This window comes from Chelonoidis abingdonii, chromosome 15 (genome assembly GCF_003597395.2).
Source record: "Chelonoidis abingdonii isolate Lonesome George chromosome 15, CheloAbing_2.0, whole genome shotgun sequence".
Classification (NCBI taxonomy): domain Eukaryota; kingdom Metazoa; phylum Chordata; order Testudines; family Testudinidae; genus Chelonoidis; species Chelonoidis abingdonii.
This window is the reverse complement of record NC_133783.1, coordinates 22,222,168-22,245,112: the sequence shown is the minus strand read 5'-3', so window position 1 is coordinate 22,245,112 and position 22,945 is coordinate 22,222,168. Positions and strand designations below refer to the sequence as shown.

At 41.5% G+C, this 22,945-nt stretch overlaps 2 protein-coding genes across 4 annotated transcripts in view; both read right to left on the bottom strand.

Moving 5' to 3' along the window:
• The window catches only part of STOX1 (storkhead box 1), a 30,015-nt gene extending 23,833 nt beyond the window's left edge, over positions 1 to 6,182 (bottom strand). Inside the window, 3 exon segments of the mRNA XM_032795235.2 lie at positions 5,883 to 6,064; positions 6,066 to 6,131; positions 6,133 to 6,182. Of these exon segments, the coding sequence (XP_032651126.2) occupies positions 5,883 to 6,064; positions 6,066 to 6,131; positions 6,133 to 6,182 (298 nt within the window).
• A 13,361-nt stretch (positions 6,183 to 19,543) lies between these two features.
• Positions 19,544 to 22,945, bottom strand: part of CCAR1 (cell division cycle and apoptosis regulator 1) — a 42,515-nt gene continuing 39,113 nt past the window's right edge. For 2 of the 3 annotated variants that reach the window (XM_032795236.2, XM_032795237.2), the window contains exon 25: positions 20,741 to 20,885. In XM_032795236.2, the coding sequence (XP_032651127.1) occupies positions 20,826 to 20,885 (60 nt within the window). In that variant the 3' untranslated portion in view covers positions 20,741 to 20,825. Of the gene's footprint in view, positions 20,886 to 22,945 lie in introns of all 3 variants that reach the window. The other variant, XM_032795238.2, reaches the window with a different exon arrangement.

Here is a 22,945-nt window from a genome sequence, read left to right as displayed (position 1 = left end):
ATTTGGTAGGGCCCTAGATATAACTTACAGGAAACTAGACATTTTTATAGAGCAAGAGAGAATTGAACGAAAGTTGGGAGGTAGATTAACATCTAATAATAGATTTAACGAGAGAGAATACATTTATTAGGCCAAATGGCTTTTTCCTCTGTAGCACTTTTATATGCTCTTACCATTAAGCTTCTGCATTTCCAGTCCAGCATGTTTACAAAGAAATGTCCAAGTAAAAAGTGCAGTTTCTCCACAATAGAGCCCAGATTGAACTAGGACCATTAGGTGATACTGCAATACAAATTAATACTAATAGTCTTGCATTATCGAACAGCTATCTTCCTTGTCCTTGGTTTAGATCACATAAACCCCTTTTTGAATACTCCCCTGACTCCCCTTCCACTATGCATCAATCTCAAGCAGGTTTCCTCCTTCAAGGTTCTAGACCAGGGGTTCTCAAACTTTTTCCTTCTGAGGGCCCTCCCCAATATACTATAAAAATTCCACAGCCCTCCTGTGTCACAATAACGGTTTTCTCCATATAAAATCCAAGGCCAGCATTAAGGGGTAGCAACAGGGCAATTGCCTGGGGCCTCATGCCACAGGAGCCCCCACAAAGCTACATCGCTCAGACTTCGGCTTCAGCCTCAGGTGGCAGGGCTCAGGGCCCGGGCTTCAACCCCATGTGGCAGGACTTCAGCTTTCTGCCCTGGGCCCCAGTAAGTCTAATGCTGGCCCTGCTTGGTGGCCCCCCTGAAACCTGCTTGTGGTCCCCAAGGGGGCCTCAGACCGCTGGTTGAGAACCACTGTTCTAGACAACTCTGCTCCTTCCTACCTAATCAACTGTCACTTTGAATCAGCCCCTCCCCTCTGCTGACGATGGTTCCCATCCTTGACGTCTGTTCACAAACAACTCTGTGCTTTCTTTCATGCTGCTCCCCTGTGCAATTTAACTGAGGACAGTCCATGTGGATGAGTTTGATCTTTCCCTTTAAAAACCTATGTCTGCCACAACGTCAATAGCAAACCAAATTTACATGCATAATCTTCACAAACAGCTACATGCTTTCTCCCATGCTGCCCCTTAGTCCTGGAACCCCCCATAAATGTCCCTCTTCTCTTAGAGTGAGTGTATACTCTAAGAGTGTATACTGGGGCTTTTGTCTGCATTGTATGTCAGACATAGCTATGCCAACATATTTTTTAAGTACAACCCAAGCCTTGCTTTACTCCCTGAAGTAAGGTTTTACTACTGTTGGCACTGCAGTACTAACACAGCTCTGGGACAGTGAATTGGATTTTATTCTGGTTCTATAATCAACTGCCAGAATTCCTCTGGCTCCAAACTGGGTACCTGATCCATTCTGTTTAAGAAGTCAAAGGCAGTCAGATATGATACTGGCCACATCGATCCTTTGTATACTGTTGGCAGGACCGGCTCCAGGCATCAGCACAGCAAGCAGCTGCTTGGGCTGGCCAACGGAGAGGGGCGGCACATCCAGCCTCTTTGGTGGCAATTCAGTGGGCAAGTCCCTCAGTCCCTCCTGGCGGGAAGGACCTGTCGCCAAATTATGAAGTGGTGGCGGCTGCAGAACTGCTGAAGTGCTGCCAATCTCAGCTCCCCTCCACCTCTTGGGGCAGCAAAAATGCTGGAGCCAGCCCTGACTGTTGGCTACCATCAACACATCAGATATTTAAAAGAAGCCAGATAAATTTGCAGGGCTGATTATATAACAATTTTACTCATAAAAACACATTTAATCTGAGATCAGAAAAATTTCAAATACCCATTTCACAATGCAATTTTTACAATCACTTTAAAAACTTACGCTAATGATAGAAAGCCAGGGATATTATTAGCAGGAGCAAAAAAGTTTAGCTTACAGAAACCATTCAGTCTACCTGCAGAGAGTAACCCATTTGATGAATATTTCCCTCAATAACAAAATAAGAACCTAATTTATAAGAATATAAAGTACCTTTCTCTATCAATGCTAAAGAAATCACATGTTTAATTGAATAAGGTCCTATTTATACTAGTCAGGGAATCTGTTAACAGATCTCAAGCCAACTTTGCTTACACACAAAGTCCCTGTGAGAAAGCTGCAAAAACTGATTATCTTGGTAAATGTAGATTTAAGAAAATTATTCCGCACCTCCCCCCAACGTGTGTTAAAACAGATAATAGGACAGCTAAGGGAAGCATAACCGAGGATAGTTTACCAAAGTGAAAAACTAAACAAATTTACTAGGTTTATAAAAAAAAAAAAAAAAAAAAAAAACGTCGGGGATTTTAAACTACGTTTTAACATGTTGTGCTCATTTTTCTATTAATAACATTACTTGTGTGGATACATATAAAATGCAAACATTAGGTTAAATGCAAATAACTCAAATTAAACAAGCAAATATGTAGATTTTGACATAGAGCAAGGACTACACTTAAGTATCTCACTTATCACATACTTGGATATTTATATATTCATTTTGCAGATTTGCTGCTCTCTATAAGCACACACAGACCCCAAAAATTATCCTAATTAACCATCTCAAAAATGACCTAAAGAACTCCACAATCTACCTTAAAAAAAAAAAATCCTTTCCCCTCAACTGAAGAAAAGCCGAATAGACAGGCCTTGTAACATGTTCTGTAGATTCAACAAACTTCAGGTTCTATTGGTACAAGGGCAAAGCAAATTCTACAACTGAGGGCACCCCCCTGAGAAAGTCCTGCCTTCCAACTATAGATATACAAATGTAGGGATTAGCATCTCCATCGTCCCAGTTTCTCTCTATTGTCAGGTTAAAGCACAAAGAACTTTTTGAAATACACAGGATGCAAACCATAAAGGACTTCATTGATAAAAACCAACACCTATGCTCCATTTGTGAACCACAACTAAACAAAAGGGCTGCCATATTCTGCATTTGCTCATATTTCTGAATGGTCTTCAATGAAAAAGAGCACTCCCATAATCAGGCTACAATACTTTTATGCATAATAATCATGATTGCAATCTGGCCTTATTAGATCGCATGGGCCACTAGTTTAATTAACTGAATATCAATTTATTGCATAAGTCAAATGGTATTGAGGTCTACATGCTGATCTCTATAATACAATCTGATCAGAATATTCAGTTATTTCTGTCCATTTTTTTTTAAACAGATGGGAGCTCCAGTCATGGACCAGGATTCCATTGTACAAGATGCTGTACAAATACAGAATAACAGACAGTCCTTGCCCATAGAGTTTACGATCTAAGTAGATGTTTACTATTATCCAATAATGAAAACAAGTTCACCCTAAATTTGCTGAGTTCACCTCCCTCATTGAGTGAGGGAATATCACTCTCTCCCAAAACACACCATAAATAAACAAATAGCTCCTCCAGAATCCTTCTTAACCCAAATTAAAATAAAAAGTCTCATGTCCATTTGATAGCTTTTAAGTCTCCCCTAAATCTTGGATATCTTCGTTTAAAATGTAATTAATAATGTCCACAATATTTTAGTTAAAGTCAAACCAGTGCTGCATACAATAGATATATCGCCTTTGATGTATATGTAGTTCCCTTAGTTCAGAGGTTGGCAAACTACGGCCCGGAGGCCACATCCGGCCCTCCAGGCTTTTTAACCTGGCCCTTGAATTCCTGTCAAGGTCTAGGGTTTGCCCCGCTCTGGTGCTCCAGCTGGGGAGCCGGGTCTGGGTCCTGCCCCACTCTGCACGGCTTCCGGAAGCAGCTGCATGTTCCCCCTCCAGCTCCCATGTGTAGGGGCAGCCAGGGGGCTCTGCACACTGCCCCCGCAGCTTCCATTGGCTGGGAACCAGAGCGAATGGGAGCTGCAAGGGTGGCACCTGCGGACCAGGCAGCACGCAGAGACACCTGGCCAAACCTCCACATAGGAGCCAGAGGGGGGACATGCTGCTGTTTCTGGAAGTTGCTTTAGGTAAGCACCACCTGGAGCCTGCCCCACTGATCCCCTCTTGTTCCCCAGCCTCCTGTCCCAGCCATGATCCTTCTCTCGCCCTCCAAACCCCTTATCCCCAGTCACACCCCAGAGCCGGTACCTGCAGCTGGAGCCCTCCTGCACCCTAATTTCATGAGCTTTCATGGCCCGCCATACAATTTCCATACCCAGATGTGGCCCTCAGGTCAAAAAGTTTGCCCACCCCTACCCTAGTTTATACAGATGAAGTGAAATCCTGGCTTCACTGAAGTCAGTAGCAAAATTCCCATTGATTTCATGCTTAATACTATAGTCTTTCCTTGCTTATTTACACTCACTCTAGTACTAGGTCCCACAAGTCAGAAATTCTAATCACAAACTATAAAATGGTTTAATTGAGCATAGCGGAAAGGGCAGGGGTGAGAGGATCTGAATTTGTTATTTAAACTTGTTGATGTTCTTCACAGCATCTTACCATGCTCTTTTGAAAAAGCCACTGGCTTCATTAGAGAGAGAGAACATGTGACTTTTCAGGTAGTTTAGTTATTCCTTAAAAATATAGTAAATACATGCAACAAAATAGAAGTGAAAGCCAATAAAGCCACCAAGCAAAAAAACAAAACAACAACCCCTATTTAAACTAAGAGGACTACACGAGTGGGAAAAAAAGTAGAGTAGCTTTAAATTATTTAAACTCATATTTTCAGGTCAATTTCATTGGCATGAAGATATGACTACTCTCAGATCTCCAAGTCATTTTATTTTTAATGGCTTCCACCACATTGGCTAACAGATTGCCCAGAGTATCTTTAAATAATTTTCCCACCAACTAACACTTAAGTACATAACTTCAATGAGGCTCTCCACAGGTGCAGGAGTCTACCCACATGGATCCAAGTGAAGGATCAGGATGATAGTACTTTCATTTAAAACCTACAGCAAATATTGGTACTTCAGTACTGTAAAAGTTTCCTTTATGTTAAACCTAGTTGTATCCACTAGTATCAGATATGGAACTAAAAGTACTACACAAAGTCACACCTTTTCCACTCAGTGAAAACCAAACAAACAAATAGCCAGTTTTCTTTCTTCACAGAAATTAATGCCTATATGTACTGGTTTGTCCAGGCATCACAGAATCTGTAGAAACCCCTGATCCTGCAAACTCCTATGCTGGTGAATAACAGACTTTCAGGTTGGGGTTACACACATGCATATTAACAGGATCAAGGGTCCACACTAGAAATTACTTAAGTAAAGGGGAGATTTACTGAATCTACAAACAGAGTACTAGCCCAGAAAGGGTCAATCCATCAATGTCACCTGCATGAAAATTATTTTAAACAACCTCAAATTATTCTCCAGGAGTCTGAGAACATTTTGCTGCTCCCTGTGAAATACCTTCTCTCTCTCTCTTTGCCCCAACTTCATTTCAATAAAAACACACCAGCATCTCTCTGACCTCGTTAATACCAGGCTGCTTTTTTCCAGCAACACAAGCAAGTCACGCCTCACATCAGAAGTCTTCTACCCAGGGAAAGTGATTCATTTTAACTTACAATATTTTGGTTTGTGTCCCTATTACGAGTTTAGCACTAGACTGCACTGCCAGGCCGGTAGCCTCTGGCCACAAAGAAGCGTGGGCAGAAAGTCTAGGGAAGGCTCCCCAGCCCCAGGAAGAAATACCTCTCCCCTCCCCACACAAGTGGGATTAAGCCACAGGGCAGGGACACCCTCCTGCCAGTCTAGCTGCTCTCACTCCAGGTGCCCTCTTACGGGGCTTGCTTGGTGAGCAGCCACACTCACCCCCAACGTGCGCTGGGGCCAGCCCCCTTCCTGCCCCTTTGGGGTCACCTCCTAACAGGGCAGCCCGGCCTGGGGACACGCCTCCCCTCCGAGAAGTTCGCACTGGGGCTGCCCAGCGCTGCCCTCAGACTCACCCACTGCCCGGATGAGAAACCCCTGGGGCGGGCGCAACGCCCTGCGGAGCCAGGCGTCCCGCAGCAGCTGCAGAGGGGCGGCGGGGCCCTGCAGGAGCAGCACGCCGCCCCGCAGCCAGCCCTGCAGCGAGACGCGGGACACGGCGCGCGCCAGCCCGGCGTCCCAGTGGCACTGGCTTTGGTCGGCGGAAGGCCCGGAACAGCGCCGCGCCGCTCGGCTCCTCGGCCGCCTCCCGCCGCCGGCGCAGCCAGGCGCCGCGAGCCGGGCGCCAGCTGCACCGCGCGGGGCTGACGCGGCATGCTCGGACGGGCTCCGGCTACGCATTGTCCGACTGTAGCTGAGCCGCCGAGGGAGCCTGGCTACGGGCAGGGGGGCGGGGACAGCGCCGCGGGGGCGGGGACAGCCGGGAAGGCACCGGCGGGAGCACTGGCCTCGGTCCGTGACTTGAGGCGGTTCTGTGCCCCCATGAGTGCAGGGTGTCCGCGACCCAGAGCCGCCGGGGGGTTAGCGCCTCGCAGGCACCCCACATCCTTCCCCGAGGCGAGGCCTCGCTGGGAAAGAGATGGCTCCCACCCTGCTGATAACGTTGTGCAGGGGGGAGCGGGGCTTCACCTGCCTAGCCAGTCCCAGATTGAGATCACTCCCTGAGCACTAGGGTGACCAGAGAGCCTGATATTTGGGACCTTGCCTTAGAAATGCAGCTGTATGCTCTTCCTCGCTGTCCCCCGAAATGAGTTCCAATTGTTCCACTTGCTAGTAGCTCACGCTACCGACCCGTCCTGGGAATCCAGGAAAACTCGCAGGGAGGACGAACAGGCTACTTTCTTGGGCAGACACGTTGTTTTATGTTCCCCCCACCAGAGAAAGTTTTGTTAATTATGAAGTCTGCTTAACTCCAGTCCCACCAGCCAGCCCTTGATAAAAATAGTAGGAGGGAGGCTTGCAACACACAACCTGAGTCAAAGCTTTGTTTGCAGAGCTTTCCAGAAAGCCTTTGACAAGGCCCCTCACCAAAGGATTTTACATAAATTAAGTTCTCATAGGATAAGAGGGAAAATCCTTTCATGGATTGAGAACTGGTTAAAAGGCAGGGGACAAAAGGTAGGAATAAATGATAAATTTTCAGAATGGAAAAGGGTAACGAGTGGTGTTCCCCAAGGGTCAGGTCTAGGACCAGGGGCGGCTCTAAGCATTTTGCTACCCCAAGCACAGCAGGCAGGCTGCCTTCTGGAGGTCCTCCGAAGCCACAGAACCAGTGGAGCTTCTGCAGGCAAGCTGCCAAAGGCAGCATGCCTGCCACCCTCGGGCGCTGGCAGAGTGCCCCCAGTGGCTTCCGCCCTAAGCACATGCTTGGCGTGCTGGGGGCTGGAGCTGCCCCTGTCTAGGACCATTTGTATTCAACTTATTTATAAATGATCTGGAGAAAGAGGTAAACAGTGAGGTGGCAAAGTTTGCCGATGCTACTAAACTGCTCAAGATAGTTAAAACCAAAGCAGACTGTGAAGAATTTCAAAATGATCTCACAAAACCAAGTGATTGGGCAACAAAATGGCAAATGAAATTTAATGTAAAGTAATGCACATTGGAAAAAATAACCCCACCTATACATACAATATAATGGGGGCTAATTTAGCTACAACGAGTTAGGAAAAAGATCTTAAGAGTCATTGTGGATAATTCTCTGAAGATGTCCACGCAGTGTGCACAGGCAGTCAAAAAAAGCAAACAGGATGATAAGAATCATTAAAAAGGGGATGGAGAATAAAACTGAGACTATATTATTGCCCTTATATAAATTGATGGTACACCCACATCTCGAATCTTCATACAGATGTAGTCTCCTCACCTCAAAAAAGATATTCTAGCATTAGAAAAGGATCAGAAAAGGGCAACTAAAATGATTAGGGGTTTGGAGAGGGTCTCATATAAGGAAAGATTAAAGAGGCTAGGACTCTTCAGCTTGGAAAAGAGGAGACTAAGGGGGGATATGATAGAGGTATATAAAATCATGAGTGATGTTGAGAAAGTGGATAAGGAAAAGTTATTTACTTATTCCCATAATACAAGAACTAGGGGTCACCAAATGAAAGAACTAGGGGTCACCAAATGAAATTAAGGCAGCAGGTTTAAACAAATACAAGGAAGTTTCTCTTCATGCAGCACACAGTCAACTTGTGGAACTCCTTACTGAAGAGGTTGTGAAGGCTAGGACTATAACAGCATTTAAGAGAGAACTGGATAAATTCATTGTGATTAAGTCCATAAATGGCTATTAGCCAGGATGGGTAAGGAATGGTTTCCCTAGCCTCTGTTTGTCAGAGGGTGGAGATGGATGGCAGGAGAGAGATCACTTGATCATTGCCTGTTAGGTTCAGTCCCTCTGGAACATCTGGCATTGGCCACTGTCGGTAGACAGGATACTGGACTGGATGGACCTTTGGTCTGACCCAGTATGGCTGTTCTTATGTTCCTAGCTTTTGTGAAACGAATCACTTGTGAAGTTGCAATTTCCCATGCTGTGTCTCTGTCCAAAAACAAATATTTTGGAAAGTCTGAGCAGAAAATCATCCAGACATTTTTAAAACTTGTACAGTATTCTAGCTGCACTTTTTAAAAGCACTGCTTCAATGGTCCAACTGGGCATCCACCTAGCCCTCATTGAGGAGCAGTGCATGGGAAACTAGTTCATCTCAGGGCTGAATCTAATCTTAAATGACTTCAGAAGAATTTGGTTTGATGTGTTGAATTTAAAGTGTAATAAAATGAATTAAGCGTGAAGGGGCTAAGAAATGGTGAAGAGCAACCTCCCTTACTGAGATTACTATTCTGGGAGAGCTGGCCCTTTGTGGTATTTTGAGGTTCCTTTTATCTGTGAAGAAATGGAAGAAAATGCAGTTTGGGGAGAGAAGAGTGCTTGTGGCTACGGATGAGACTGAGTGCTGAGCTGAATCAGGGCCTTAGTGTTGTTAGACCTAGCCAAACTATGAGCTAACAACATTGTCCCAGCCTTAACCATGAATTTCATGTCTGTTGATGGTTTAAGGAAGCTCTTAAAATTGTTTGAACATTTTGCAGTAAATTGTTTATTCAGTGTATCTTACTAGCAGTTTATTTTTGTAAGCAGTGATAATGACACTGTTCATTTTAGAAAGTAGTGTTAAAAGGTTTGTTTTGTGTTTTAAATTCTGAGTAAAGTGCACTGTGAGGGTGCGGGGGGTTGTACATTAAGTTGTAGCTTCCATTAAATTAATCCGCTCTCCACAAAACTACCCTTATGGTGAACAAGATCTAAATTTACTTTGAAGTGGATTCATGAAAAAAAGGATTAACTGATTCCATTTATGTTAAGTAAATGCAAGGATACATTTATTGCACAGAAAACAAATAGTGCCATCTCTCATTAACCCCCAATCCCTTGCAACCCCAAGGATCACACTACTCACTACAAGGCAACTTCTCTTTTTGTCAGTGGATCATAATTACATAGCGTGTACTTTCATTAGGCTATGTAAGTGCCCTTTTGTGCTATCCATCACCAAGGAAGAAGAAAAAAAAGTGAATGGTATGCTGCTTGCAGACATAAAATTGAATACAGTGGAGAATCAGAGAATGTAGCGACAGAGATTTATAACCACCCTGTCCCAGCAACTTTATCAGCATTTTTTCTGACTGACAGTAATCTTTTTTTTCCTCCGTACAGAATGTATGTATGGGAAAAAAAAAAAAACAGATGCTAAAAGGACAACTGAAAGCTTCCAGTCCAAGCATAAAAGTTTACTAAGTTTATTTGAGGAAGGATATTAGGGTGAGAAAACATTATGGTTCATGGGTTCTCTCTCTTAAAGAAATGCCTCTTTTTTAAAGACACGGTAATTGACAAATATCAAATTGATACAAAAACACGCCACAAATATATATCTTTTTCAGATAATATGACATTGTTAAGGTATTTGCTCAATCTTGTACCCCTGGACACATTCCCAAGATATCTGTGAATTTGTGGATGGTAGAATACTAATTTTGCTAAGAAAATATCCAACTTGTTGAATTGTATTAACATAAGAGATACCATAGATGGGTCAGAAGGGAACGTATTACTGACTAGAGGCCTAGTCTAATGCCTGTTGAAGTAAATGGGTGTCTTTGCAGTGATCTAATAAGAGTTAGATTATGCCTTCAGTTTTCTGTGGTTTTGAGAGAAGGCTAAGCTAAAAACTAATGTAGTTCCACCTTTTGTCTGGGTTTGGACAGTTCAATCATCTTTCCCAATTACAGTCAACATTTCAGTTACAAATTTCCTTCTGATGTACTAAAAGGAATATATAATAGAATTGCCTGTTAATCTCTTCCCTTCCCACCCCTGTTACAGGCAAAATTTCAATTCACACATAAACCAAGTCAGATGGAGATTGCAATTTAGTTCATTGAGACTGTAATACGTCTCTTTAGTTTCCAGTTGTACATCCCTCGGGTGTGACATGGGGCAGCACTTCCTGCTTTTTTATATGCAAATATGGCTGGCTCTCATTCAACCTCTCTCAAAGAAACTAAGAAAACAAGGTCACTGTTCTCTAGTCCTTTCTTCCCTTAGTATGTGATGAGCAGAGCAGGAATTTTTACCCATGTGACCTTCTGTTAATATGAATGAAAGGAACAAAAAGCATATTGAACAAAAACCACCCACATAAATAAATCCTTCTACACAGCAGTGATAAGGGAGTGTTGCTCTGTTGTTTTATTTGAGAGGTGAATATACACAAAAATTACATTTTAGAAAACATTTTTCAATTTTAGCAAACAATGGAGTTGTTCAGAGCTAAGATTCTTTGTACCGCCCCCATCTCAGTTCTTTATTCAAAACATGCAGCATTAAAACTGTGTAATGCTTCTTTTGTAAGTAAAGTAAGAGCCTACACATAAAATACTGTCACTTACAGAGAAGGTTACTCACTCTGTGCAGTAACTGAGGTTCTTCAAGATGTCTCTCTCTATGGGTGCCATAGGTGCCGACTCCATGGTGCTCCAGGGCTGGACTATCCACGGGGGAAAAAAATGGTGGGTGCTGAGCACTCACCAGCAGCCCCCTACCAGAACCTCCCTCTCCCCACAGTGCCTCCTGCCCTCCTGCAGGCCCCACAGATCAGTGCCTCCCCATCTTTCCCAGTGCCTATTGCCTGCTGTAGATCAGCTGTTTCATGGTTAGGAGGGGCAGGGGGGAGAAGTAAGGGAGCAGTGTGCACGGGGGAGGGGACAGAACTGGGCAGGGAAGGAGCAGGGTGGAGTGGATCAGGGGTGGGAGAAAGGATGGAGTGGGAGCAGGGATTGAGCAGAGCGTGCGCACACATCCCCAGAAGATTAGAAATTCAGCACCTAGGGTACAGATGTGGGGACCCACATGAAAGACTCCCTAAGCTTATTTCTAGTAGCTTAGGTTAAAAACTTCCCAGTGGACAAATTTTCCCTTTTACCTTGGATAAGGTAACACTGCCACCACCAAGTGATTAAACAAAAAACTCAGGAAAAGGACCACTTAGGAGTTCCTACTTTCCCCTAATATTCTGCCAAGCCCTACACCCCCTTTCCTGGGGAGGCTTGAGAATAAACAAGATGAGCACAAACCAGCCTTGGGTTTTTTTAGACCACTAAAAGAAAACCCCAATCAGATAAAAAACACAGAACTTTATTAGAAAGAAATAAGTTAAAAGAAGCACCTCTGTAAAATTAGAATGGAAGATAATCTCACAGGGCAGTCAGATTTAAAACAGAGGATTTCCCTCTGGGCAAAACTTTAAAGTTACAAAAAGAAAACCGGGAATACACCTCCCTCTCAGCACAGAGAAAATTACTAGCCAAAATAAAAGTAAGCTAACACATTCTCTTGCTAGTACTTCCTAATCCTAATTGAGTCGGATTGCTTGCTTTCTTGATCTGTTTCCGACAAGCACAAGAACAGACAAAGGGCAAACAAAACAAAGCCTTCTCTCCCCACTCCCCCCAGATTTGAAAGTATCTTGTTCCTTTATTGGTCCTTTTGGTTAGGTGCCAGCTAGGTTACGTGAGCTTCTTAACCCTTTACAGGTAAAAGGATTTTGTGCCTCTGGCCAGGAGGGATTTTATAGTACTGTATACAGGAAGGTTGTTACCCTTCCCTTTATAGTTATGACACTTGCCTACAGCATAACGGAGCTTTTGCTATGATCTCACCAGTGCTACTTCGTGTTTTAGCTGGAGTGCTACCCCCCCCCCCACAGTTCCTCTACAATAAAACACAAAACATGGAGCAGAAATTAAGATTTCACAAAAAGTCAGTCTTCATACAGAACATGCAACTTCGCAGATGCTACTGTTCACTTTTTTTTGTCGTCAGTAATCTAAATAATGATCTCTCAGCATTTACCACAAACAGTTTATGCTTCTACCATGTCTGTCCAGGAACGATAATTCATCAAATACTCGCTGGCTGTACAGTACTGGCTTGAAGAAACTTTGTGAGTTGTCTCCTATGGCAGAATCTTGGCATGATTTTTTTTTAGTGCCATAAATGTTTTTTTCTAGCAGTATGACAGGTAGCTTTCAACACACTTTCATCTGCAGCACTAGCACTGAGCTTCCAGTCCAGTACCCTCATTGTGCTTGATATCAGTGGACTCTCTCAAAAATACTCTAATTTGCTAGAAGGTTGTGTAACTTCTCTCCAGGCAGCTTGAACAGGACATTTGAGGGATTATCCACTGCCTCCCCAGCTCTAAAACTGTAAAAACTAATTTATTGCAACTTTTCACTCTGTAACTTAGGACTAGAGTAGTGGTTGGTCAGCGATTAATCTGCAGATTTTGGGGGGTAATCTTAAACCAAATATTCAATTTCTAAAAATAAAAAAAATCCCTTTCACTAGTTTAAAAATATCAAATTGCTAAATCATGTAACACTTAATCAGCAAAAAAAAAAAAAAAAAAAAAAAAGGTAAATTATCTTTGTCTGAAATTGAGCTCTGAAAGAGCAGTTCCCTATAAAGGGCTTATCAAATACTAAGTTAAGTATCCCTAAGGTCATAAACATATCCTGAAGCTGCAGTAACTTATGCACTTTCCTTTATCTTTTAACTGGTATAATTTAACCCATACTCTTTTTTCATAAACTTGTTTTGCTTTTATTATAAAGCATCAGTGCTGTGTAGATTCAGTAAAGTGTCTGCTTCTAGAAAGTTAACAGACTGGAGTGTTTTACTGTTTCCGTAAAGGCAGACAACCTAACACCCACTCTCTGAAGGTCCAGTGAGAGGGACTGGTGGTTCTTGCAGTAGGACAATTTTGGGGTGAATTCAGCCCTGGAAGGGCACTAAGGTCAGGCTGCAAGGAGTAACTAGGTTGGGCAAAGACAGGACGAAGCTTATGGACTGCTGATAGGCTGCTAGAGTCAGAGCTCTGGACCACAGCTACACAAAATATGCGGCAGATGGTGACCGAATCACTTAAATGGCCAGGAGGAACACTACCTACTTCAGAACGAAAGCTTCTCAGAACAGGGACTGACTCATATGTTCTGTACAACCCCAGACATGGTGACAGTGCTATAAGATATCAATAAAGAAAAGATACTTTTAAAACTAACTTTTCTAATGAAGTAATATATTAATTCAAGATAATGAGAATTTAGTTTCTACAAACTTCTTTATGCAACAGAACACTATCTTTTAGTACGGCTCCTCTGGCACAGTCTTCTTACTGATTGAAAATATTCACTTAAAATAACCAATAAGGGAACTTCCAATTTTAATAAAACCTAAATTAATCCAAACAATTTCAGCACTCAAAAAGCACTGAAGTGGAAAGGAAATTTGTTAATTAAAAAATCCATGTGTTAATAATAATGAAATTGCAGTAGCCCAATAAAGAGGAAAATTAAAACTTTTATTGCATGCTTTGAAGTTACTCTCTTACGACATGTGGTGGTTGCAGATGTTGAATTAAGAACGCTTCTGTTCTTAAGACATTAGATACTGATGCCAGGAGTGAAATCTGAAAAACACTTCAATCTAAATGTTACCAATATTTAAAAAGTTAAGCAGAATTATCAAGATTATGGCTGACTACATTACTTCCTCATTTTGACTTTATTCTATAAGTTAGGTATTATATCTAAACAGGGCATCAGTTCCCCTTGTAAATAATACTAGGGTCACTAGATGGCACTATTGCAGCTGGTATTACATACTCTGTTTATCTGACTGTATAAATGCAAGCAGCACCATCCCCCATTTTTCTCAATGGGTAACTGAGATCTGCATCTGGATGAAAATCATCTTACTAAAACCAAACCAAAACAAGACAAAAGATGAGCGTTGGTAAGAAAAAGGAAATAATCTGAGGAACACCTTCACTCAACAGTGCAATGTAGCCTAGGATAAAGACCATCTAGTTTCTAGCTCTGGCACTAGCCTGCTGGTTGACCTTAGGCAAGTCAATTCACCTCTGTGCCAGTTTCCCCATCTGTTTAATTATCTCCATTTTACTTACCTCTTTTGTAAAGCCCTTTGAGATCTAATGACGAAAAGAACTAGATATTAATTTCTCCTACTATCTAGGAACACATTGCTGAATTAGAGAGCAGCCTTGGAGTTATTTTAGAATCCTCAGTGCTGTTGCATCCTCAAACAGCCATAGTGGCAAAAAAGCAAAACCACATCCTACCCCCAAAATACCAAACCAACCTCATTTTCATCCAGACTGGCCAGAAGATTGCGCTCATTTATCAGGCACAGACATGGCCAGTGTAATCCACTCATTTATTATCTCCTGCTTGATTACTGCAACTTATATCTAGGAATGTAGCCTCACACTGAAAAAATCTCCAATGATATAAAATGCAGCAGTTCATTAACTGCGACCATGAACATATAACTTTGTTGCTCTGCTCTCTTCACTTCCTTTCCATTGAATACAGGTTCCAGTTCCAAGTTTTTACTGGATACTGAAAAGCCTTCACAGGACTGGCCTTACCCAGTTGAGAGAGAGAGAACGAGAGAGAAAGAGAGAGACTTTCCTACCATCACTTCCCACAAATAGCTAGATTCTACTGAAACAATCCATTGGCAAATGTGGGAGACTCCAAAGTGCAGGGGACAGAACTCTCACAAAAACCAGACCTTCGTCATGGCACTCACTCATAAAAGAACAAACATCAAGCTTGTGCGAATAAATGCAAAAATTCATTCACTTTAGCTTTGCTACAATAAATTAATCACACCCCACCCCAACCTATAAACTAATCATGGTATTTCTCATACAGGCTGCCAAGGAAGAGGATCATTATTTCTAGTACTGAGTATAAGGAAAGTGCTCAAATACAGCAATGATGGGGGCGATGAAGGTACTCAGAAGTGATAGTATTCTGATGTGACAAAATTCTATTTCCAGTCATTCCTGCTTGTTGTGTGCTTCACAAACCCTAGTATGAGATAGTTGTTTGTTGTAAAGTATCAGAGGGGTAGCAGCATTAGTCTGGATCTGTAAAAGCAGCGAAGAGTCCTGTGGCACCTCACAGACTAACATACTACATGCATCCAACGAAGTGGGTATTCACGCACGAAAGCTCATGCTCCAATATGTCTTAGTCTATAAGGTGCCCCAGGACTCTTTGCTGCTTGTTTGTTGTAGTATCAAAGAATTCTTTTGTTCAAGCTAGTAACCTGCCATTGAGGGGCAAAAACTGAATGGCAGCAAATACTAAGCAAGCAAATCAGATATAAAGGTCAGTCTTTTTCTGTACTGGTTTTGGGAAGCAGGATGAAGAGAACTAATTATTATTAATTGGCAAGTTATTGGTGCAGGAGATTGCCAAAATATATGTAGAGCTATTTGTGGAAAAAAGGGTAATTGCCTTCACTTCTCATAAGCCCCATACATTTTCTTCACATCCGTAACTACAGGATATACAATATGGGTTATTCCTATGTTAAAGATAGCAAAGGTTTAACAACGTCTAGCAAGAAAAAAGAAAAACTGGTTTTCTACATTCCAGATCCTGACTCCAAAACACAACAGCAAAATAGTCAAAGTTCTGCAAAACATTAGGATGACCATAAACAATGTTACACATACTTTATGGAAGATATTAAATTCAATAATGAATAATACATTCAGCACAATAACATGTTTTGATATCAGAGCTATTTTACTGTAATGTTTTCAATGAAACAGGTTTTTATATAGATAACTATATAAACTATTGCAGAAGTTTGTTTGGGGAAAGCAGAAGGTTTTGGCAACTGGCAAGGGGGCATTTATTATTTATACTATTTTTATTATGGCAGTACTTTGAATATGTCTACACAGCAGTGTAAACCCAGGCTCAGACTCAGGTTCGGGCCCAAACATCCCTACACAAATCCACCTGACTCAGGCTTAGCAAGCACTGAAGTCCTAGGATGCACCTGTGGGGGTGAGTTGAGGTCCGAGTGCTGCTGAGACTCTGGTCCAAGCCCTGTCATTTTACAGGTGAGTGCAACTCAAGCCCCAGATGTGAGTCAGAAGGTCCACATAGTGCAGTATGGATGCATAAGAATGGTTGCGAGACCTGTGTCCAGAAATTATAAACCTAGTTTACCATGCAGCGTGGGCATTCAATCATGGGCTTTAAAATACTGAATCCACAGGCATGGGTCCACAATACAGCACAGACCATTCAGAGGCCTCAGTCAAGGCCCTTTTTTCCCCTTAAGTGCTGAACAAATGTCCCTATCATGGAAAACTTATACTCGAAAAAGAAAAAAACAGAGAAAGAAGAAATAGAACAGAAACAAAGTAATCAGAACAACAGGCATGTCACGTTAGTTCCATGATTTTTTTGCTCCCAAAGCCAAAAAGTGAGGGGGAAGGCAATAATAAAATTATGCACAATATTTATAGATTTTATATATTACCTGAATGCTTCTGATAAACCAATCAGCAGTGAAACAGTTATTCATATTATTTAAAGTCATTTCTCAAGGGTTAGAATTAGTTTACCTTAAAGTGTGAACGGGAAGTTCACTACTCAGAGCAGTAGTTACAATCCATCTGCAGACTCAGCTCTGTATTTGTTTAGTCAAATCAGTTTTTAGATTATCTTCTCAAACAAGCTTATTTCTGAAGCACAATTCCACATCAAAAAGAGTGAACCTTGCAGCATGAAATCACAAAATACACAGGGCCCTATCCATAAATAGCATCTCTACAGTCCCAATGGCTGAGCTGAAGGGTGTAGGGAAACAGGCGACAGTCACCCAACCCACAACAGTCTGTTGTGGTGCTGCACAAGCACTGAGACAGAGTATATCAGTAGAATCAAGGACAACAATGTGGTTTAATGTCCCCATCCATGTGCTGTCTTCACTTGTCTTTGTCCCCTCCTACTGCAGCTCAGCTTTTCTCTCCTCCATTTTAATTCTGTCTCTCTCTGAACCTCCAAAATATGTAGGCCAAAGGCAACTGTTCACAAGTTATTTTTGTGTACATACAACTGTGCCTTACAGGTGAAAATTATATACTTTTACAATTTCCTTAGTGCAATAAGTGTACAGTACATGTAAGTTTAGTTTTATTCTAGTGCACTTTGCTTATATCTCAGTATTAAAATACTGAACATTCATAATTCTTTTATCGTACAAAGACATCCATTAGCTTGGACATTACTCAAAAGAGTTAGATTTGCTCATTTAAATTCATAATGGAGGCTACTCAGACATATCCCCTTCTGTGGGGCTCAGACTCCCTCTGCTGGACTGCTGCATCACCATAGTGACTAAGGTGACCAGACAGTAAGTGTGAAAAATCAGGACAGGGGGCTGGGGGGGTAATAGGAGCCTATATAAGAGAAAGCCCAAAAATCAGGACCATCCCTGTAAAATCAGGACATCTGGTCACTCTAATACTGACCAAGATTTATCCTACTTCCGAGAGCAAGAGCAGCTTTAGATTCACTGCTTTCCACAACAGAGCTTTGGAATGTCAAAATTTCTTCTAGAAACTGCCCAGAACTTCAAATGAATTGGATTTTCAGTAAGTGGAACCTGTTGATAAACAATTTCAGGCAGCATGAGGATCCTGCCTGCTGACAGCAGATATACCCTCCTCAATGAAGATCACAGAAATGACACACAGAGGACAATGGCAGAGATACTTAAAGCTATGGAATGCAAGTGTAGCAACCTGCAGGGACCCTGGAAGAGCAGAGATTGCAGAAGGGAAGACTTCTGCACCATGAAGGGGCACCATGAAATCAGTCTGTATGCTCACTGCTAGAATGGTAGCTGCAGTTACATTTCTGTAAATAGTTCTCTTAATAAAGAGCCAGTTTAGTTTTAGAACCATGGGATCTTCTCACGGTATTATCCAGCACACAGTATACAAAACAGACACCTTCCATTACAATGAATGGAAGATGATGTGTCCAAATCCCCACTGTTGGGATCTTACCCATTTCCCCAATAATTGAGGATGGCTCCCTGCAATACATTTGCATTCTTTCCAGTCTAACCGAGCAAACTCAATTCATAGCGGAGTTTTCACTACTTTCCTTACAAAGATTATTCTGGTGAAAGATTAGGGAAGAAAATATTTTTCTGCTCTTCATTCTCAGTTTTCCTCCTCGAGGACTCCAGTGTTTGGCCAGCCTCTGTGTACAAAGCAATATATTTTCTTCAAACAATTTGTCTTTCATTCTTGTTGCCTTTCAGTTTCCTTTCTGGTAAAGTAGTACCCAGAACGGTTCAGAGTATTATAGATGTGGTCACATCAAAGCATAGGAAGGACTATAACCATTCTGGCCAGTGACACAGTGCTTCTCTTTATAAGTCAACCATCTTGTGTTGCCTTCCTCACAGGACTGAGATAATGCTTGATTATGTTTGTGAGTGCTTTAAGATCTTCACATGATAAGCACCCCAGAAGTCCATGGTAAATTATTCTCACAGATGTTTCACCCGTACCCACATCACCACCGTAGTCTTTTCTTGATTGATTTAAAGTGAACTAGCTTTTCTGAGGTGTTTATGAAGGTTCCATTTTCTTCCCCAACCATGAATTTAACAACTGCTTATAGTATCCTAAAAGTTATTAAACAATCCTTTTGAAAAAATTAAAACAAGTTTCACACAAACTGACCTTTTCCTCTCCTTAGTTCATTATGAAAGCATAGTGTGCAAAATCTTTAGTTTTAAAATTCAGTGGCAACACATACTGTATTGGTCAAACTGTACAACGGTAAAAGTATGAACATTTATTTTTAGCCACAGAAGAATTTTAGCCAGTGAAGCTTTTATCAAAGTCTACTAAAATTTTATTAGATTGTTTATAAGAATGATTTCATTATTGTCCTTGTTAAATAAAACCTGACACTAAAAAAGGAAAGAAACAGACTTTTCATCTTTCTACTCACTTTGTGTGTGTTTAATGCAAGTTAATTACTGCGTGTCTTGATTGTAGAACTTTGCTTTTTAAAACAAAATACTAAAAAGCTAAGATGTTGCATACACTATTTAATCTTAATTGAAATAAAACAAGAGGGGGGAGTTTTTGCATGCTATTTTAATGGTTAAGAATGTTGCACTAGTTTGGCTTCAAATAACCAAAACACAAACAAGTACCAACTTAAGACTTTGTTTTGTTTTGTTTTTTAAAAAAAACAAAACAATCTCGGCAATTTAATGCATTTTTTTTAAGGAGCCACATGAGTTCCATGTAGGTTATTTATACATATTATGGCACTTTGATTCTTTTAACAGGTTATTTAGTTACTCAGGATAGCTAGGTACAAAATCAGTTGGCTAAAATTCTCCATTCTAGCAAGAAAAAACTATTTGTCTACCCCCAACCTTTTTTTTCCCTCCTCTCTGAAAGTTTTCTGAAAAGATGCACCAAACTATGATTTTTCATACTTCATATTTGATATGTTGCCATTGACAAAGATGCCAAGTCAACTTTTAATTTAGATCCCTGGTAATTTATTCACACACGCGCACACACACACGCGCGCACACACCAAACACTGTCCTGCCCCTTATAATTTAATATTCTTCTGGAGGGCTGTTTCAATCTTAGAAGGAATTACACAAGCTATGAAAGAAGTCAAATTCAATTAAAAGAGAGAACTGAAAATGGTAGCATTTTCTCCAGGTAAAGTAATTATATGACATCCACTGGCCTGGTATCCAACCATACATTTTAATACACCGCATCTGTTATTTAAAAAGTAGCATATATATCAATCCAGAAATAAGAACAGTTAAAGGAACACAAATGACGTACATTAAAACAGACCTGTATATTTTCATATAAATCCCACAGCCCTACCAACACTGTAGAGGGTTTCTATTGCTTTCTTAATTCATCTGAACTACTATATATTGTGAGGCTTTTAATAGGAGAGCCTTGAGGGAGAAAATTACAATTGGAAGGGAAAAAAGTTATGACGTAAAAAAATTCAAGCATTTAAAAAAAATCTTTACTTGCAAAATTAAGCCGCATGCTATTGTATGATTTATATTTGAATTTAAAAAGACTAATTAGACAAAAAAATAAAACCATAAAAATGGCAATTCTATAAATAATGAACATTTTGATTTCACTAGACTTTAATGAAAAACCATATGGTAATTAAATACTTGCTACTGTCCATTAAGTTGATGAACTTTATTAGGGTTAAAACTATAACAAAGTTCATCCTAAAACATTTTGCAATGCAAAATTATTTTCTCTCAAGGAGTGTCTAAATAAATTGAATGCTATGAATTACAAGCAATCTTCAGAAGCTGACTCACATTCATAAAACTTTATACATCTTTTTAGAACTAAGAAATTTATACTACTTAAAAAAAAATCAAACATGCATCACTTCCATACGCACTGATATCATGATTTAGATTACATTATGTAACACCTTTCTTCTAAACAGAAGCAGTTTTATCATACATTTGCTCCATTTTCTTTGGATTTTTGATCTTTATCTTCGTTCTTTACAATATCCTATAAAAAGGGGAGAAAAGGTAGTAGCGTAAGTTCTGTTAGCAGTATCCCTAAACTAAGCTGGAAACCAATTTAAAGGGCCTATAAACTTAAAATGAAAACTAGCTACACTGTTTTAACTTGTTAAACTGTCAGATGTGTTTTATGAAAACTATTATTTCTAAGCTGCAACACAATTCCTTGCTGAAAAATTAAGGGCCCACAGATTAAGCTAGGCACAAAATTAGGTCTATTTAAATTACCTGTTTTATAGTCCCATGTTTGTTTTTTTAAAGAAACCAAAAACATCTTGAGTGCAATGTTTTACAACCCAAACCCTGTTACCACATGCCAGTATATGAGAATCTGAAAGTGAAACTGACTAAATTGGCTTGTTTATTTTCATTGTTCAAAATAAGTAAAATGTAAAAACTAAACAAACATGAACAGTAAAAAGCAAACTGGATTCTTAAAATTCAGTTTTAATGATCTAAGATGCTGTTTTTAACATGTTAATTACATTTAAAAAAACAAACTCTTTAAATGACTGGGTCCATTCAGTTACTGATCATCTTTCTCTCATGTGCAAGTAGTACTACTGAGGGGATTCTGCGCCAAAAAATTAAAAATTCTGTACCAAAACACTAAAATTTGTGTGCACAATATTTTAAAGTTCTGCAAATGTTATCTGTCAAATAAGCGTGGAGGCTCCAGCATGGCATTCGAGACAGAGGTGGGAGATCACTGTGCGGTTCCCCAACCCCAGAAACTGACTCTGCAGTGAGGCTGCACCCAACCCTGACAGCACAAGAACTGGGCTGCCCCAGAAACACCTGCCCCACATGCCATATGCACCAGGTATGGGCTGTCAGGCTCAGCAAGGCAGGATCCAAGTGTGCAGGGGCTTAGTATGGGGGGATCCAGGTGGGGGTTGAGAGGGTTCTGTGTGGGACAATCTGGGTGCGGGCGGCTCAGTGAGGGATCCGGGTGCGAGGGGGATCTGGAGGCACAGGGGCTTGTTGGGGGGTTCTGGGTGCAATGGTAATGGGATTCTACAGGGGGGGTCCAAGTGAAAGTGGTTGGGGCTCAGCATGGTGGGGGGGTCCTGGATGTGTGGGGGGAAAGAGAGCTCAGCAGGGGTGTCTCGGTGTGGAGAGCTCAGTGAGGGGTCCAGATGCTGGGGAAGTAGGGCTCAGTGGGATGAGGATCCAGGTGCAGCTGACTGGGCCTCAGTGGGGTGGGATCTGGGTGTGGGTGGCTCATCAGGGCAGTCCAGGGGGAGAGAGGCTCATCAGGGCAGGGAGTGTTCCGAGTGCCGGGGGGTGAGGATTGGCGGGACGGTCTGGATATGAGAGGGTCTGAATAAACAGGGGTTCGGTGGGTGGGGGAATAGCTCCCTGTATAGGAATCCCTCCCCCTGCAGCTGAAGACCTACTAGGTGCAGGAAACGGGGGTGGGCTGAGTTTGCAGAGCTTCCTGAAGCTGGGGAAGGGTCTGACCCAACCCCAGATGCTGTGCAGGCGAAGAGGAAGTCCCCTCTCTCCAGCCACGACTAGCAGCTGAACCTGGTGCAGGGTAGGGAACCGGGTCTTCCCTAGTCCCACCCTCTGCCTCAGTGGTTTTCCTCTCTGCTGGCTGCCCTGGGCACCTAAAACATACTGCTGCGGAGGGTTGCATGATCACTCTTGTGCCTTCCCTTTGCTTCCTCATCAAAAAGTCTTTTTTCTTCAGAGAAGCAAATAAATCTGCCGAGGACATAAATCACGTGTAGTGGTGCAGGATTCCTCCAGGAGTAAACTAGGAGATTCAGAGATCAGCACCACATCTAAGTAGTAGCTTCGGTGAGCCCTCCCACAGAAACATTGCTTTGGTGAAAATAAATTATGGAGAAACGACCATCTCTTCATGGATAAAGCTGAAGCTAGCTTTCCTTTATAAGTTTGACTTTGTCCATTGCCCTTATCTTCAAAACTACAATTCCCCTGAAATTTCACTTATATATGATTTTATGGTACAGTAGAATTTTTCTGGTACATCAAAGAAATCTGGCATGTTTCCTAATCTTTATTTTCTAATGGACT